Raw genomic sequence first — 19,240 nt, 5'->3', positions numbered from 1 at the left:
GAGTCCGCCGCCTCCCCCGCGCGAGGTCCGATAACGCCACCCAGCGGCCGCCCCGCCTGGCCTCCTCGGCACTACAACTCCCGGCCTGCCTTGCGGCGCCGCACCGCGGGACACGCCGGGAGCCGGGGCAAGTGCCCTGTGCCTCGGCAGGCATGGCAGTACGCTGCCGCGCCGTAAAATGCGCTACGTCGCCATAGCGACCGTGCTTCCCCCTCCTCCTCTTTGCGACGGCGCCGTGCGGTAGTGGCGGGTGGCGCCTTTGTCCTGGCGGCGGCGGCCTGACGGGGCACCGGGTCCGGGCCGGGAGCGGCGGTGAGTGTGCGGGTCCGAGACTGCGGTACGCGGAGCGCCTGTGCGACAGGCTTACGGCAGCGAGCCCCGCAGAGAGCCCGCTCGCTCTCGGCTGAGGCCGGGCCGGGCGTGCCTCGCGGCCTGCGGGCGGGCCGCGCCTCCGCCTCGCGTCCGGGCAGCGCGGGATCGCCGGGATTCGATGGGGCTGCTCCGCACCCCCGGAGAGCCGATGCGCGGGTTGAGCGGCGCTGGCAGCGTCCAGGCCCGGACGGAGGGAGGGGAAGCACGGGTGAAGCTCCCGGCCGGGGGTCCCTCCCCGCTGGCCCGGGAGCTGCGGCGGGCCCGCGCTGAGCGGGGCGGGGCGGCGGGAGGAGGGCGGGGGCGCTCCCCGGGTACCGTGAGGGCCGGCACCGCGTGTGCCCAGGTGCGGGGGGCCGGGACGGGCGGTGCCCCCGAGGGCCCTTTGGGGAGCGCGGGGCTGCCCCGAGGGGAGCTCCCGCGCCCGCTGTTTCTGCTTTGCCCCCGAACTTCACGGGGACTCGTGTCGTGTTTCGCTTGTGGCAAATGAGTTGCAACATCCTGCTCCAGCAGTCTTGCTTCCTTGGAGCTGTAGCGCCATTAATAAACAACTCTGGTTTTAAATATAAGGTTTTTAGAGAGACGTGGCTTTAATTGATTTCCAGGATTTGTTGGCTCGTGAGGTGCCGTGGGCTGTCCTGTGGTAGGACCCACAGTCACTGCGCGGGGAATTGGCACCTTTAAACTGTCCCGGTGCCTTTCTGGCTGATTTGGTACAAGACTTAATGTGGGAATTAGCTGTTCACCTGATCTAGCGTGCCCAGAGGTGGGACAACATTCATTTATTCTGGTCTTATGATCACTGAATGGTCCTTAATTATGTAATCTGCCGTGTGGAAAATTATAAGAGGCAGTGAATTACCTTAGATGAGAGTTCTGATTTACTGATTGTTTTGAAGTGGGAAAATAGCTCTCTGTTTTTCTTAACGTGGAAAGTTCTTGCAGCCTCTTCCTTAGACACCCCCTGCTATCCCCAGCCCTAAAGAACACGAAAGGGAATTTCTTACAGCTTTTTATCCTGAAAGCGAGATCTGCCAGCAGCTACAGGCCTGTTTGACACGAGTTTGCTGTGTGTGCCTGTGCGCTGCATCCTGCTCTGAGTGGGAACTTGGGCTTGATGGTGCCTTCCATGTTTTATTGCCTCTTATTCATTTTGAGGGAATTTTGAAAGCTTCTCTACCCTCAGCTGATGAGAACTTGAGCTGCAGTAGTGGAATAGAAGTCCAGTACTTTTGTGTAAAAAAAAAAAAAAAAAAATGGGATTTGGTACTTCTCATGGGGAAGATAAAACTCTGTGTATGTGTGTGGACAAACTTGAGGGGGATTGGGCAAATATGATAGAGGAGATTAATTTTGTTGGATTTTGGTTTGGGTGTTGAATTTTGTTTTCCTCACCCTGGTTCTGGCAGTTAATTTTAAAAAGTTGATTAGACAGGGAAGTGTTTTCTGCCCCCCATATCTGTAGTTTCCTAAAAAGGGGTAAGAGTTATACAAATGTGAAGTTATTGATTTTTAAAGGACAAATAAATAAATTTTATGTCTAAGATCTGGAGTAGATGTATTTTTCATGCTAGTTAAGTGTTGCAAAAATATGCATATAGAGTCATCTATTTTGACATTTATTTATTTACAGATATCTTTTAAATTGCATTTACTCCAGGGTACTGTTAGGGAGTATCTTGCTTGTAGGCATTGCATGATTAAAAAGAGAAGTTTCTGTTGATACACTTAATTTCATCATCTTTCTTTTTCCAAGCTTCTTGCATGTTACAAACAGAAAATCCCATCCTGCATTCCTGTAGGTGAATGTTTAGGAAGTAGAACAACTTTATTAAATAATTTTCAAACTTCTAAGTTCACCTTGAAAGTTTCAGTGTTATTAATTTCTTTGAGCTTTATCTAATGGTGAATTTTAAACCAGAAAATCTGAGTATTGGGGATGGTGTTTTTTGTTAGCCATGGCAGTGTTTGTTATGTTATTATTTTTTTTGCTGGGGTGGTTTTTATGATTTGTTTGGGTGAGTTTGTGCCGTGAATGTTGCTGACTGCTCCAGCTGTGTGCAGGGGTGTGGGCTAAGGGAATGTGCTTTTTCTGCATGGGGGAGGTGAGGAAGGTGCAGCATTTACCTGGGGGTGGTGAATTCCCAGCTCTGGACCCGCCTGCTGTGGGAGCTGACATTTCCTTGGGGACAAGGCTGTGCTGTCTAACAGAGGTGCAGATAAGGACCTGTGCTTTCTGCGATTGGAAAGCTGAGATTTCACATGTAGTGAAGTGACCCAGATGTGGTCACTTAGGAGTATTTCAGCACTATTTCCTGATGCCTCATTCCAAGCCCTACTGGAATATTTGGGTGCTGTTATGCAATGTTGCAATGAGTGTTTCATTTCAGCTTATTAAAATATTGCATAAATTTCAATATTTCTTATCAGTGGATTGAAGAACTAGATGTGACAACAGTGGGCATGTTGAAAAGCTTAAAGTTAAGGAGTTTTAGTGGAAAATTAGTTTTATTTGTATCTTAGTTTGGAGTCAAACCATTAAAACCTATCTGCAAAATAATTAGGTTTGCTACCTTTCAGTATTTCAGAAAAGCTCAACCAGACTGCTGCAGTGAGTGTTTTTGCCTGACCTCTGTGTCCCTCGTATTAAGATTTCTCTGGAGTGAAGTTTGCGTCAAGCAGACCCAGTTGGCTTCTAGTCTGCAAAGCTGTTAAGTTTAATCTTGTTCCAGTTTAATTTTAATGTCATGGATTGAAATTATATGCATGGCCATTTTTTTTTTTTGTGAAGAGTTGGATTTGGAACGAAAGCAAAATGGCTCGAGGACGCAAGAGCAATAGCATCAAACAGAGCGACTTCACTAACAGCACCAATCCTCAGGATTTAGAGAGAAGACTTTTTGTCGGCAATTTGCCCACAGACCACATGACTCGTGAAGAAATGGAAGAGATATTTTCAAAATATGGCAAAATCAGGGGTTAGTATATTATCTTATGCCTTTTTGTGGCAGGGATTTCAGGGAGAAATATTGCTTCATGCTTGTCAAATGCTATTTGGTGATGATGAGAGGAGTGACCAATGTTGTTCCTAAATAGTGACCTTTTAATGATAACTTTCTCTGCCTGCATTTTGTCTGGAAAAGTGAATCCTTCAGTACAGCTCAAACATAATGCAAATATATCAGCTATGCTTTAGCTTTTAGGGTCTCAGTGTGATGTCACAATAGTCTTTCATAGCCTCTTAATCAAATCTTGGTCACTTCACGGGCTGTATTTTGGTCACTGCCTTGTCAGAAGGAACTTGATCAGAGTCTTTGAGCTCTGCACTTTGATCCTGGTGGGTTAGATTTTCCCAGGAAGCTTGCAGAGTGCTTTCTGGGTAGAGCACAGCTGGTGGGGTTAGCGGTGTGTGTGTGGGTCAGCTCTGTGCGTGGTTGTAACCGGTCTTGCCCTGCTGTTAACTCTTGCAGCCCTCAGCATGTACCATGGCTATGGGTTCGTGCAGTATGACCGTCTAGAAGATGTCCAGGCCGCTCTGGACGGTGAGAAGGGCCGCCTTTATAAAGGGTATAGATTAGGTAAGGAACCTGCTCCTCGCTCTCCTGACCCCAGCATGCGTTCCGGAGAAAGGGTGCTGTTGTTTTAAAGCCCCCCTCAAAGGTCACAGTGTGACACTTGTCTGGCCTTAGTCTCAATCAATTTAAACAGAATTTATTCGCCTCCTGAGTTCCTGCTGTGTGCTTCACCTTGCTGCCTGGGTCTTACCCTGAATTTTTATGTGTTAGTGTTTGGAAAGCTCTGTTAGCCTTAAGAGCAGAGAAGAAACTGTGCAGCAAGTGATCATTGAAACGTCCAGCACAGAGTTTAATAACATTTGTAAACCAAAACTGGGCTTCACCTTGACATGCTCAAAGGAATTGGTCACAGTGCTTAGTGGCTGGTTGGCTAAGTAAACTTAGCTGGGATTTTTGCACAAGTGGAGCCAGCCTTTAAGCAGTGCTATAAATACTGAGTGCTTTAAAAAGGATATTTTCATAAAGATGAGGATAATTCTGCTAAGTGTGCTGGGAGCAGACTTAAATGGACATGAATGGTTAGAAATCCACGAGTAATCTTTTAAATGCAAGGCAAAAATTACTTTCAAAGTAAGCCTATGATAATTTGAAGAAAAACAGTGTGACTTAAAAAAGAATGACAGGAGGAATAAATAGTAACCTGTGGGAAGGTGTATGTGCAGTAACAAATAGGAGCCTGAAGATGGAAATGAAGGCAAATAGACAAGAAGGGTTGAAGGATTCGAGAAGAAATGATGTCCAGCATTATCCAAGTGTAGAGACTTAAATAGGAACAACTTTGGCTGTTTTAGAAGCTAAGGGTAACTAACTGGCAATGATAAAATTTTTAACTGAGAAGACCAGTTAATGTTTCTGCTGTCCATTTTTGAAGAGGCAGGAGATTTGTTTAATGTAATTTCCATTTCAGTAGCAAAACCAAAAAGGTAAAACTGCAGCTACCAAATCTAGAGCTCTCAAAAGAATTAACGTCAGTGAGGCTCAGTGAACTACTGACCTGCCTAGTCTGTTACTGGTGTTTTTCCACAAGCCTTGGAAAACTAGGGAGTTTCCAGGGAGCTGCTAGAGTGCTGCAGGTGAGCCAGTAGGCAGGGAAAATGGAATGAGCCTGGCATCAGAGCCTGGGAGCAAAGGGATTCTTTCACCTGACACTGATGAGAAGGCAATTGATTAATGTCCATCAGAATAAATCCTGTCTTAGTTACTCTTAAGGTACTGCAAGCTCTAGGGCTGGAAGCAGCAGTGTTAGTGTACAGATTGCTGTAAGGTGCTTGACTTGATAAGAAAGGAGAACAGTTAAAAACAGCAGAGTTAAATGGATTTCAAGTGAATCTAGAATGGAATAGTTGTAACATGATGGAATTTCTCAGTGCTTTGAGTGGTGGTCTAGAAACCCTGAGTCCTGGCCATACAGGGCTTTTATAAGTGACTGGGAGAAAAAAGCATGTTTTAAAAAAAAGGATGAAATAAAGAAGACTGAGTCACTGATGGTGAAAGGACCTGGACTTCCTATCCTGGATGCAGACAGGCCTGGGCTTTAAGTGAAGCTCACAGGGAAGGTCTGCACCCAGCCAGAGTGCTTTGGTTGTCCTTGGCTGTGCAAATAGAGAGGTTTTGGTACTTGTGGGATTTTGCTGCTGGAAGAGTGCTCAGTTTTGGTATGCCTGGTTCAGAAAGGATAATGCTGAATTGGAAAAGCCTTGAAAAAACCTGACAGAGGTTTAGAATTAAAGAACAAACCCAAGCAAAAATCTCAAGAGAAAGGAGTGATGTGATCTCTGTGTTACAGACAGACCTGGGATCAGGGAGTTTTAGTGTAGTCGGCATAAGTGTGACAGTGCCTTGAATGTGAATAAAGACTTTTCTCTAACAGCAGAGTAATTGGCTTCTGGAGTAATTTATTGGCTCTGTGGTGGTTTCTGTGCTCTGAAGACTTTTAAATTGGAATTGGATGTTTTGCTAAAAGATAAGCACTAGTTCAGTGCCATTGCTGCCCTTGAGATAGATGGATTCCAGACACTCCTGTCACCTGTGTTTGTTCAGAAGGTTGCACTGTGTGATTACAGTGGCCCTGTCATCTCAAAATCCAACAGGACAGAAGACTTTTTATTTGGGCTTTTTTTTCCCGAAGTTTTGTCAGTGTTCAAATACTTAACTTGTAAATGCTGTTTGCATTAAATAAAATGTTACTAAATGTGTTTGTTTTGCACAAGAGAAGGATCCTTGTCAAAGTTTTTTTTTTTCCTTCTAGTAAAATATTTTTGTGGAGATCTAAATACCTTTTTTTATTTGAAAGAAATGTATGATACCAAGTGTAAAAATCATAATAGGTTTCTTCAATGGCATCTTAAAACAGAAAATAAAAATAATCTTAAACCAAAGAAAGCAGCTAGTGTCTTGCTTAAAGATAACACTTGACTTTAAGGGGCAAAATTATCAACTAAAAAATGAATGCAGGGAAAACAGTTACCTCAGTTATGCAGTGTGAATATTAAATACAATCATTAATAACACAGTAAGGTAAAAAGTTTTGGGAGAGTTTAACTCCAGTGTAGCATAATACAAGTGTTTCCACAAATGCACAATAGTGTTTTCATATCTTTAGTAGTAAAACTACTTAGAGAATAAACGTCCTTCAGATGTAGTTTGTAACAGTAGACCCTGCAGCTGTGTTTGATCCTGGGGAGGTGCTTTGGGGTCCTGTGAGTGGTGTTATGCTGCAGTTGTAGTTAAGGTTTAGATTGCACTTGCTTCTCTGCCCCACCTGAGAGGCAACATGCTGCTTCATTGACATCAAGAACAAAAATTAGACCTGATCCCTTAATAACAGTTTTAATCTTGAAAATAATGAAGGGTAGTTTAGGATGTTACAGAAGATATTAAGACCAAGTCTGCCTAAAGACATCACGGCCTGTTTATATTCTCATGCAAGAGCTTTGAAAGTGGTTCGTGCAAATAACTCATCAGAAATGATAATTGTTGATAGATTCTGGGGGAGCAAATAGGGCCTAGATTTGGGTTCCTTTCCTTAAAAGGTTCTCAGTGAAATGTCCAAAGTCATGTTGCTGTTTGCTTTTGCCCTCCTCCAGTGCATTATTTCATCTCCAGTCAGCTGTCACTGGAGGCTTTGAGAACAGTGTGGGTCCCTGCCAGTTCTGGGCAACTTCACTTTTGTGGGTTGAGGACAAGCTTCTGTTTCTTCAGCTCTCTTCCTTCTTTGTGTTTCCCTTCATGGTGTTTTTCACAGAGATGCTCAGAAGCCAACCAGTTTTCAAATTTCTGATCTGTTGCCTTAGTCTGCATCACATTAACAATGGTGTTTTGGATGCACCATGTTGACTTCATAAGGAGCCATGTTCCAGGCTCTGGATCCGTGTCTCAGTGGTGGGGGCTGTGCACATTAACACTGCAGCAGTCTCTTGGAAGGCAGTTGCACGTCCCCTTTGAGAACCCTTGGCTTGTTTCCAGCAAGGGTATCAGCATGCTCCGTTGAACAGGACTGGCTGTGAACTTAAGACTGTGCTGGCCATCATTCCTTTCTCGGAGGTTTTCAGACTCTGCTTTTTCTCCTAGAGTCCATGAGTTGCTTTCTGCTCGCTCATAGACTGCAGAAGAAAGAGGTTCTCTTATGGAAGGAAGAGTCTGGATGTAGGCCTGAACATGCAGGGTTAAAACTTCACCCAAGCTGTCCACCCTATTTTGAAGTCAAAGAAATCCATGAAATTTGCATTATGTTGTACTATCTAAACTTAATAAAAAATTGTCAAAGTGACAATGTCTCTCTGCTGAATGGATTTCCTTGCACCATCTGGATGTTGTTGAGCTTAAGTTGCTTTCATTTGAATTGTGCTGATGATCTTTGTTTTGTTTCATAGCATTGAACAGATGGGTTGATTATTCTTTACAGATATTAATAAAGCAGTGGAAAGAAGAAATATGAATAAGGCTTCATCAAGGTCCAGTCCCACACGAAGGTAAAGTACCTGGAAGCAGTGAGTTATAGTAGGAATTCAGGCCTTTGGGGCATGAGCCCAGCGGCCTGTGCTAAATGTCTGTGTCTCTTCCCTACTGCCACCTCCCCAGTCAAACAGTGATGCTCCAGCAGGAAAGTGTCTGCTCCACCTCTGAGAACCCTTTAGGCTTGGGCATCTTGGGAGGCACGAGGGAAACCTTGTGTCTGCTGCCAGTACTACAGCCCAGCATTCAGTTTTGCAGCACAGGCTGTAAGAAACTTGAGTGGAAGAATACACTTGATGTTTGCTCCTGCCTCCAAGGATCAGAGAAGCCAAGACATATCTAGAGAATGCCAAGGGGCTGCAGCATTCCTATTGCAGAGGATCTTGGGATCTTGCCTCTTCTGATGTTGAAAGCTTCCAATGCTGTCATGAGACTGGAAAAGAGCTCTTGAGCTAAACACAAGACAGAACAAATATCTCTTGCATGGTCCTGTCTGCCCATGTGGTTGTGTTATCAGAGCCTGGAGCCAGCCCCCCCTGCAGTCACCATTGTACTCTCCAGCTTCTCCTGGCAGCCCACCCTGCAGTGGGCACAGCACGTTCACCTCTTTCGCCTCCTCTGAGTAGGCAGCCACAGGCAAGGGGAAAAGATATGGATTGGCCTGTCACAGGAAGACAGCTTCAGTTTCCTTTCCACAGCATCACTAGGAATCACACAAAGGCATATTCCAGTGTTGTTTGGTACAGGTACCCACCCTGTGTGCCTCTGCTGTAAAGCTTTCCGTGAAAAAGCACGGTTCTTGTTGAACTTGAAGGTCATTGAGGTGCCATGTCTAGTGTGCTTTACTAGCTTGAACTGTTACATTACCAACAATGAGGGAAAAGTGCAACTAGCAAGACATCTACACCAAAAAAAAAAAAAAGCAGAGAATGAGTAGCCGCAATTCTTGGCACCATCTAGGATTTTTATGCACTGCACTTAACCCTACACAGGGCCAAATGTGCTTGCAGAGACCAGCATGTGGGCATCAGGCCCAAGAAGTGCTGGGATTCCTGTGGCAGATGCAGCAAGTCTTGGGCCTGGGGTGTGCTCAGTGCTGGTGGGAGGACCCTGGGGTATGTGAGCAGCAGGCACTGATGGCACAGCTTTGGCCTCAGTGCCACCAATGCTGCAGCACTGCAGGGGAAAGGGGCAGGTGTCTGTACCATGAGCATTGATCCTTGGACTGCACTGCAGGGACAAACACAAGCACTGATGCCATGGGCATTGCAATCTATGTCATCCTGCATCTGTGCAAGAGCAGGTGCCTGTGCTGCAGTACTGAGGAGCACTGGACATGACTGGAGAGCAGCCAGAGCTTTTGGTGCCACTGTGACATGCACTGGATTTCAGCTGGCACTGCATACACCATGGCCATCACATGTGGTTAGCACCAGGTCCCAAGCAGCACTGTGGGCATGCACAGGTGGCAGTGGGGTCACAGTCACAAGTCCTGGGCATGGCTGTGATTGATGAACTCTGAACCACACTGTGGCCTGGGAGCAGCAGCTCTCACTGCCAGTGCTGCAGAGCCCCACGCTGCACCACACACAGCGGTGCTGGGCCAGCAGGGCTGAGTCCCAAACAGATGCAGGCAGTGGTGCTGATGCTGCAGGAGCCAGACCATGGTGACTGAGGTGTGGAAGCTGTGCCTTGGTGCTGCTGTCTCCCTCGAGCAGGGCAGCCATGCGGGCACAAGAGCTGAGGGTACCTGTGCCACATCTCTACTTCTGTCGCAGTTGTGCGTTGTTCATTCTGGATCTATTTGTCTCTGCAGATAATAAATGTGGCCTGTTCTGGTCACCCCCACTCCAGCTGGAATAAATGTCATATGCCAAACAATTCCCCTGCATCTGGTTGTTTTGCTAAATGGTCTCACAGCTGTGGAAAGATCAGTTATACTCAGTATCCATTAAAGCAGGTCAGAAGTTTCCCCTGAGCTTCCACCATCATTCATTGTAGGTTTTGCGGGAAGGGGGCTATGATGTGTCTCTCACAGGATGTGGTTTCAGTGCAGATCACAAACAAAAAGTGGATTTATATGTCCAAGAAGCTGAAGGAGTTTACACCTGGCTGTCTGCAAATTCATTATGTCACTTAGAGGAGGAGGCTATGTGTTCTCTTGTTGGCATCTCTAATTTGTCCCAAAATCTGCTTTGTATCTGACATGCAAACAGAGAATGCCAGTGCTCTTATGTGTTCCCAGCACAGCTGGGTGTCTGACACCAAAATCCATGCACAGTCTGCTCTTCCATCTCATTCCTGTCACTCTGCCTGACACCAAGCTTGGCTCATCTGACTTGTTCTCTCCAGGTGATCTCTATGTGACTGCACTGCAGTGGATGCAGACGTAGATTCTGCTTATCTTTCATAAACTAGATTAGGCTGTTTGAGGACTGTAAAAGTCATGTCAAGTATGGGAAATAAAAAGATTCAAAAGCTGGGGTTTTTTTCCGATGGTTGTTACTATTTTGGGGAAAAAACAGTCTGAACACATCAAGCTCCGTAGTTTCTCTGCAAGATTTTTTTTCATGCTTTGATTTGACTACAGTGAAGTTATAGCCTCTGGAAATCAGAATACAACCTGGAAAAAATCCTACTGCTTTGGGAAAAGATGAAGACTGGAACATTATTCTTCCTTGCCTCTGAAGACTGCAGTATAAAGTCTGAATGAGATGGATCATTCAGATCCAACAGAGAAACCATTTGTTGCCACTGAGGATACAGTGCTGGTTGGGTTTAGTACCCTCTTAACCAGGGCATTATAAACATAAGGCTGGCTTTCTACAGAAACTATCCCTCAAATCCAGGAGAAGGCCATAGCTGTCTTTGCTTTCTGTCAGCAGCACAAACCCAACTGCAACATGGAACCTGCAATGTCTTTCCTCACAAGCTGCTCCTTTTTCAATCACATGCCAATAACATTACTTCAAGTTTTCTGCTGTCATTGATGAGCGAACTTAATGGATCCCTTGAACGCTCCTGGCTGTTGCATATATGTGGGTATTAGCCTGCATCACCTTAAATTCTCAAGGAATTTGCCAAACATGATTGATAGATCATCTATGGCTAATGTTGGAGGTCAGAGGCCTTAAAATGGTGGTTTCTGAAGTGCCCGTTCACTTCATCCACAGGTGCTCTACACTTAGTGCTCCATTAAGGAGCTTTCTGGGTCTTGTTTGGCCATGCTGAATATTAAAATTAAGAGCCTTCTCCAGACTGCTTCAAAAATATGACTTTTGGTCAATGTTTGTTGTTGTGGGGTGAGAGGGAGGATTCAGCTGCTGTGAAAGATGACTTTGGCACCTCAGGTAAGAGATGTAAGGGTAGCTGTTCCCCTGTTGTTAGCAGGCTAATGGAATTTCCCTGGTGTTTTCCTCAGAGAGCAATATGCCTACGGGGATGGCCGAGATGCCAGGCGTGACCGCTCCCCTCTGCGGGGGAGCCCACGGAGAGACCCCAGGGATGGCAGGGATGGCAGGAACGGGCGAGATGCGAGAGACGCCCGAGACATGCGAGGCAGAGACATGCGGGATGCCCGAGACCACAGGGACCCACGGGACCTGCGAGACCCACGGGACTTGAGGGATCCCAGGGACTTGAGGGACCCACGTGATGTTAGAGATCTTCGTGACCCACGGGAGCCGCTGTATGATCGATACAGGGATCCACGGGATATGAGAAATGCACGAGATATGAGGGATCCGCGGGATATGAGAGACCCTCGGGACCCTCTGTACAGGTAAACTCTCCCAAGATCCTATTTGCCAAAGTAATATTTTAATGGCATTTCTGACACAATTGTTTGATGTCAGGTGTTTAAGGAAATCACCCTTGGCTGGGGACAGTTGGGTGCTGCTCTGTGTCTTGTCAGGAGCAGATGGGTACCTCAGAAATTAAACCTGGGGGAGGTCTGGGTGTGATGCTTTGCCCAAAGTCACTGCCTGAGATGGTGCTGCAGGAAACCATTGCTGCTTCTGAATGTTGCAGACGAGACGAATCTTACGACCGTTACCTGCGCCTTGACGACTACTACCGGCGCAAGGACGACTCCTACTACGACCGCTACAAGGAGCCAGAGGGTGAGTACCTGCACCACTTCACAGGGAGGGTGCCATGGTGCCACAGTGCCATGGTTGTGGTGCTGTGTGCCCCTCTGAGCAGGTCTGAAGGGTGGCACTCGTTCTGTGGCTCGTTTCAGACCGCCTGAAGCGCGAGGAGCGGCGCCGGGAGGAGCTGTACCGTCAGTACTATGAGGAAATCAAGAGACGGTTTGATGCAGAGAGACCCGTGGATTGTTCCGTGATAGTGGTGAATAAACAGACAAAGTAAGAAAATAATCAGTTTTATCATTGCATGGTAGAAGAGAATGGATTTAAACTTAGTCCTGCCCTGAGGCTGTTTATCTTACTGGCTGCTCTTGAGGAGCGTGGGTTTAGAGCCGCCGGGAAGCTACAGCTCCCGTTTTTCTTCTGGGAATATATGTTGATGAGATGAGGAAACGTATCTTGTGCTTTGCTTGTATTTCCCCCTTGTAATCTGTTGCTATACCTTCTCCTGATACTTTTATACCTACTCTCCATAGAAGCCTACCATTTCAACAGGCTGTAGGGGCCTGTACTTGCTTTCATGGGTAGCATGATATGGAACTTAGGAATATGTGCCAGCCAGGTGACAGTACAGAGCAGGGGTCGGCGTGGATTGGGGGTGTTAGTTCAGAGCTCCTGCTGGATTGGTTTCTAGGGCAGGTACCAGTCATTGCCATTAGTCCAACGTGCAAGAAGTACAAAATCACTGCTGTCAGGGAGAGTATCAAAAGCAGATGTAACTAGTAACCAGGGTGATCTCCTATGGCTGGCTGAGCACTGACTGAGTTCACAGGGCAGGCACTCTGTTGGAAACAGGAGGTATACCTGGCACAGTAGTAGAGGGTTTTAACAATGTCACCAGTCTGATATCTGTATCTTTACAATTAAATATATTAAAGAATAGTAAATATGTAAATAAATCACAGATCTAACTTGTAATCTGAGGAAAATGTTTGTTGGGGGAAAGTTAAAGCTCTGTCTCCTTTACCCTTCAGAGAAAAAATCAAGAGTTGCTTTTCTTTAACTTTGCTGTACATGTGGGGCAGAAAGAGACAGCTGGAGCTTGCCTCATCTGCTGGTAGAAAATGGAGCAGGAAATGGAAACAGGAGAAGCAGTGAAACTAGAAATAAACTTCTGGTGGAGTTGATTACCTATTGGAACAAATCTGGAGAGGAAATTTTAGATCCTTTATCCCCTGGTGGCTGAAATTCTTTGGAAAATATTCTAATAGACCACAAGTTATTCTGCTTGACCCAAGAATATTTTCTTTTTGTGCCAAAGAATCAGCTTAGTATCCCAAGAATCATTTTGGTCTGTGATAGCTACAAACCTTAAGAGCTGGAGCCTGTTATTGAAGCACTGATGTCACCTGCTATAAACCTGTTGAAAGGTGACTCCTGAATGCCTTAGATACAACCGTGTGACTTCAAAGCTCTTAAAAAGATGGTTGAAGGGGAGACTGTTTTAATCACCATTACAGACTTCACCTCCAAAGACAATAAAATTACCCTCTTTCTTGAGGTGTAGGTGCACACAGACTGAATTTGTCAGACTTCTGTGCAGTCAGTATTGCAGGTTTGGTTCTAAGTATAGTAAGCTTAAAAATAAAAACCCTTGGCAGTTCAAACTCAGCCTTGTCAGCTGTGTTTTGTGCTTGGATGGGGAAGTCTGTAGGACAGGGTACACAGGAGCAGTGGATCCAGAGATGCTGTTTTGGCAGTGGGTTAGAGCAGAAAGCAGCTAGTAGAAAAGAGCAGACCAGTAAGGAATGAGGCACGTGTGAACAGTTGAGATACTGAACAGAGCAGCAATAAATGAGTTCTGTACATTGGCTCCTCTGCTCTGCACCCCTTGGACCTCTGCTGGCGGAAATTCCTTCCCCTGATGAATTCAGTTGAAACACATTTATGTGTAAACAAATTTGTAATAGTGGAAATCCCTTTGCAAACACTCTGTTTCTCAGCTCAGCTAAGGCTTGATTTGTAATTTATTTTGGTTGAACTGAAATGACTGATTCAGATCAGAATAAGGGCTTTTATATTGCCATAATGGGATTGCTTTAGTACTGTCCTGGTAAACGTCATGAAGCTGGGCAAGTAATCAGAAAAGCGAATCTGGGATGGTGGAGAGGGTGCAGTGCCAAGGTTTCTGTTCTGTGTGTGACTGATTTGTTAAACTGCTGCTTCGCTTTGTGGCAGGGAGTACGCAGAGTCCGTGGGGCGGAAGGTGCGGGACCTGGGCATGGTGGTGGACCTGATCTTCCTCAACACAGAGATGTCACTGACACAAGCCCTGGATGATGTGAGCAGGGGAGGGTCTCCTTTCGCCATTGTCATCACCCAGCAGCATCAAGTTCACCGTTCTTGCACTGTTAACATCATGTTTGGCACCCCACAAGGTACTAAGGTCTCAGTAGGCTGGGAATTGTGTGGTCACTCTGAACTTTTCTTTCAGGCAGAACCACACAGAACAAAGTTCATCTTTGCTGTCACATAAGGAGTTATAAATGACTTGGCACCATGTCATAAGTGTGAATATCATTATTTAAAAGCTTCTGTAATACTCTGCTTGCCCCTTGTCAAAAGGAGTGTCTAATTCCTGCCAAGAGGGAATCTCATCTGTGTTCTTGGCTCCTAACACTGCCAGCCTTTGCAGTGTTAGGGCAAGTCATGGACCTCAGAGCTGCACTGCTCTGGGGCATCTCTGAGTAATACCAGCCCAACCTCACTCTACCACTTGTTGCTCTCAGAAAGAGCTTGTTGGGAATGTGCCAAATTAAAGGACAGATTTTAAAATCAAATGTGATTTAATAAGGATTTGGTAATGGTAGAGATTTGATAATGAAACTGGGAAGAGTTATGAAAAGATAAAACTACAAAGTGTTATGAAAAGATAGATCTACAAAATGTTTGGGTATACAGGCTCCACCTTCTTAGCACCTTTACACTTGTCACATCACTTTCCATCACAAGGTGTGACTTGGTTGTTGCATGAGGGTGGGTGTAAGTACTAAAAATGCCTCGTCAAAATATGACTGGGGAAAAGAGCTGTTGCTCTGATCATAGCAACATGTAATGTTCATGTAATCCGACAACACAGGTGACTGGTTTGACCACTGAGCTTTCAAAGGTTATTTCTCCCTTACTGTGTTCCCAAGTAATGTTCTGTGAGTTCATCTGGGAGAGGAAACCTCTGAGTGCACAGTCAGTGCTTGGTGTGTGCTCACTGGCTGGAGAAACCCGGTTTCTTTTAACATCAGATGCAGATGTGATAGGAGAGCTCCCTCATTTCCTGCAGACACACAGCTCACACACACTGTCACTGAGCTTCCCACTACCCTTGGTTTTAATTCTCAACTTCTTTGGTTTAACACCTGTTAAACCTTTGGAAGGAGGCCAAAGCTTCTTTTCTTCTCTGGATCTGCTGGTTTATCAGATGTGATGGGAACCGCAGTCATTAGCTCATCCAGAGCTCATTCCAGAGATTAGATATGGTCACTTCAACTGCTCCTGGCCACCTTTGCATGCATGTTTGTTTCAGGGAACTCTTTCACAGTTTGTGCAAAGCCTAATGTTCAAATGAACCCAAGTTTCTGTTAGGAGGAAAAGGCTTGCAGGATTTGATGCTCTGCAGGTGTTAAAAGGACCCTGCCCAGACTTTTGGGCGCTTTTGGGAGGGTAAAGGCTCTTTTGGTCTCCCAATTTAAATCTGTGTTCAGGTGACTGTTCATGTGTGTGCTTTGGGAGTTCAAAATAATGACCTCAAAACCCACCAATGAAATTGCCCATTACTCATTTTATTACAGAAGAATTTGATTGCTGCTTGTTGCTTCAAGAGTGGTGAATGTGAGCGGCCATGTAACACTGAGCCAGTGCTGCACCCTCCCCAGCTGCATGTGCACATGAGATGTTAAGGCACTGGCAGCACAGAAACAAACCTATTCCCGTGGCTGTCCTCCTCTGGGAAGCACACAGCCTTCAGAGGGCAAGTTTTGGATCTGTCCCAGGCTTTAGCAGTAAAATGACTGGGACCATCTCATCTTGGAGAACTGAGGATTTATGTGAGAGGTAGAGGGAGCTGCTTTCCTTTTAACTGGTGAGAAATAAGAAAGACATTTCTGGGCTGTGCCCTCAGCTGTGGAAGGAAAGGCTGGCCTTGTTGGCTGATAGCCGTGGGCCTTGTGTTGGCTTTGAAAATGTAATTGTTCCTGTGTGCCTGGGAAGTTCCCAAGTCTGCACTCACACTCCCTGAGCGCTGCCTGCTGCTGACTGGGCTGTGCTGGCAGGCAGGAGGAACAGCACCTCCATCGGGGTCACTTTGGGTCACTCAGAGCATTTCTCCCTTTGTGCAGAGCACCGCAACATGCCCCAGGCCGATGCCATGGTGCTGGTGGCAAGGAATTACGAGCGCTACAAGACGGAGTCCCGGGAGAAGGAGCGGGAGGAGATCGCCCGGCAGGCTGCCAAGATGGCAGATGAAGCCATTCTGCAGGAGAGGGAGCGCCCACCCCCCATGGAGGAGGGTGTCAGAGGAGGTCACTCTCCCAGGATCCAGACTCTCCTGAACCTGCTGGCAGACAATCGCTATGTGACTGCTGAGGAGATAGATAAAGTCATTGATTACCTGAGAGACAGGAAGGAACGCTTGCTGCGGGGCAGCACTGAGCCTCTGCAGGGTAAGTCCCACAGCTCCAGACAGACTTTACTGTGTGGTTTGTGGTCCTCAGGTCTGGGACAGGAAAAGAGTCCTGGGACTGCAGAGGAATTTGGGAGAATAATGTCCTCATGTAGTACCTGATTTTATTGAGATGGATGTGTTGTTGCGTGCCATGAGACAATTCAGAGTATTCATGTGGAAGATCTTTTATGCTGGATTCTCTTAGGGCAACAGCAGGACTGCCATAACGGGTTGGGCTGCTACGCTCAGTTCTCTGGAGTGGTTTGGGTTCCCAGAGCTGTGCAGCTGTGATCTGAGGGTGGATGTTCACTGATGCCATGTCTTTGGTAGCTGTTTCATTAGTTTTCATGTCTCTTCAAGGGCATTTGCAGAGCTTTAACCACCTTTCCTTTCTTTCCCAGCACCCATGTCAAGACAACCTTTGGGGCCACCTTCAGGATCATCACTGGGTAGTCAGTCCAACCTTCCAAGTTCTCAGGCTCATCAGAGTTCACAGCCTCTGGTCTCTACTCCTTCTGTTCCAGTGTCCTCTTCTACTCCTCAGCAGGAGCTTCAAGCAAAAATCCTCAGTCTCTTCAACAGCGGGGCGGCGGCAGCAGCAGCTGCTGTGGCCAACAGCGGCCCTGCGGCCTCCGCGGGCTCTTCGGCCACCACTCCCAACCAGAACTTTGCTAACCTGCCTGGCGGGCAGCCCCGGCCAGCACAGATGAATGCTGGAAATTTAAATCAGGCTCAGCAGAGATTGCAGACTCCAAACACGCAGATTCCTGCTCTCCCAGGCCCTTCGAGAAACGCAGGTCCGAGGCCCGGAGCTCCTCCACAGCCGCAGCCGCTCTATGGTCAGCACCAAACGCGCCTCCCTGCGCCTGGCAGTGTGCCCGCCCAAAGGCCGGTGTCTTCTGGTATCAACTTTGACAACCCCAGTGTACAGAAAGCCTTGGACACCCTTATCCAGAGTGGTCCTGCACTCTCCCACCTTGTGAGCCAAACTGTGGCCCAGGGGCGAGCGGGCTCCTCAGCCCAGCAACCGATGGGTGCCTACCAGCGACACTATTAGAGCTGAGCTGTTGGACCCATTCCCCTTCCCTTTGCCATTCCATACTTATAGCTGTTAAAGAATTCTCCCATCCTTGCCCAGGGACAGATGCCCTGGACATGCATGTCCTCTCCACTCTGGCGAGAGCATACCCCCTGCAGCATTGCTGCCAACGGTTGCTGGCGCTGCCCTCCCTCTCCTTGGTCTGGTTAGCAATGTTTGGAGCAGAATGCTCAGTTTTCTCCAAGGCACGATGTGCTGAACTGTGTTGGATCGTTGGTTGTCTTGTCCCATCCCAGAAGATGACGCAGCTGACGCAGTCCTGCTGCATTTTCCTTACTCCCAGCACCTGGTGCACCTTCCCATTGGGGTGCAGTCTGGGCTCACTGATTGGTCTCAGTGTAGTTTTGGATCATCAGTTTTGATGACTTAGGGGACTGAACAGAGCAGCAAACTGACGGGCCTTGGACACCCACCAGTGTGGAATGGGCACTGTTTTTCTTTGGATTTCTTTTTTTTTCCTTTTTTTTTTTTTCCTTTTTTTTTTTTTTCCTTTTAATAGCATATAAGCCATTTGGAAAGTCCAGTGATAGTGCTGGCAGCCAAAATCATGAAGCACATGCCTGACCACTGCTCAGTAACCAGGACTGTGCAGTCTGTCTGCAGCTGCCTGCCCTATCCAGGCAGAGAGGCCGGTGATCCTGACCACTCAGAGACTGGCAGCTGTGGGCTGAGCACACATCTGCAACACAAGAACTTCCAGCCAAGGCAGAGATTTCAAACGGTCTGTCAATTTTCCTACCGTGAGTAATCAGTGTTAAGATCAACCTGGTAAATTTGGTGTGTAAATTTCCTTTTCTTACAGTCTTTGGCACCGTTGTTAGTGTAGCTTAGCTGCAGCCAAACTGATGTGCTGCTGGCTCTCCCTGGGAATACCTGTCACCAGGTGTTGGGGGCAGTGCTGCTCTATCAGACCTCTTGCTGTTGATGGATGTTTGATCCATCTGAGGAGGAGAGGTTAATACCATAATTTTAAAGATGTTAATACCATAATTTTAAACGTTTTCTCAACACTTTGGTGTGGTAGCTGCAGTGGACACTGGAGTGGTATCAGGCAGTGATTCCTCACCGTGTTTTTACTGGGAACATACTTTGATACCAGAACACAAAACATCACTTAGCTGTGCGGTCCTTTCTGTCATGGCCTTCTTGGAGTCTGTGGGCTTCCTGCAGGGAACTGTGAGATACTAAGAAAGCAGTGGGTTGAAGCAGAGGATTTTCTTTGTCCCAGGTGGTTTGTGTTGTAGCATTTATTTTATCTCTGTGCTGTTAACAAGAGGACATTACTTTCTAATAAAAGTCAGAAAAGTTTCTTGTTGCATTTTTTGTCACTTGAGTACTCTCAGAATACATCCTTTCACTGTGTTTGCTGTTACTCTCCTCTCCTGGATAAGCTGTGCTGGGAGCTTCATGCTAGATGCTGAGCAGAATGTGTGTGGAC

General features: G+C 46.7%; 1 protein-coding gene across 2 annotated transcripts; it reads left to right on the top strand.

Annotated features, from left to right (window-relative positions):
* The first annotated feature begins 123 nt into the window (after positions 1 to 123).
* On the top strand, positions 124 to 19,110 carry NCOA5 (nuclear receptor coactivator 5). Of its 2 annotated transcripts, XM_064729854.1 has the most exons (10): positions 124 to 312; positions 3,161 to 3,347; positions 3,840 to 3,947; positions 7,849 to 7,915; positions 11,320 to 11,679; positions 11,928 to 12,019; positions 12,139 to 12,265; positions 14,225 to 14,424; positions 16,378 to 16,701; positions 17,105 to 19,110. In XM_064729854.1, exons 2-10 carry the CDS (start codon positions 3,185 to 3,187, stop codon positions 17,758 to 17,760), a joined length of 2,097 nt encoding a protein of 698 aa, XP_064585924.1. In that variant the 5' UTR covers positions 124 to 312; positions 3,161 to 3,184; the 3' UTR covers positions 17,761 to 19,110. The 2 variants fall into 2 exon arrangements, with proteins under 2 accessions (XP_064585924.1, XP_064585925.1); XM_064729855.1 differs by lacking the exons at positions 3,161 to 3,347; positions 3,840 to 3,947.
* Positions 19,111 to 19,240: the final 130 nt, after the last annotated feature.

The sequence above is a fragment of the Zonotrichia leucophrys genome, chromosome 20 (assembly GCF_028769735.1).
Source record: "Zonotrichia leucophrys gambelii isolate GWCS_2022_RI chromosome 20, RI_Zleu_2.0, whole genome shotgun sequence".
NCBI classification, from domain to species: domain Eukaryota; kingdom Metazoa; phylum Chordata; class Aves; order Passeriformes; family Passerellidae; genus Zonotrichia; species Zonotrichia leucophrys.
The sequence above is the reverse complement of the archived record's forward strand: the minus strand, read 5'-3'. Positions and strand labels throughout refer to the sequence as shown.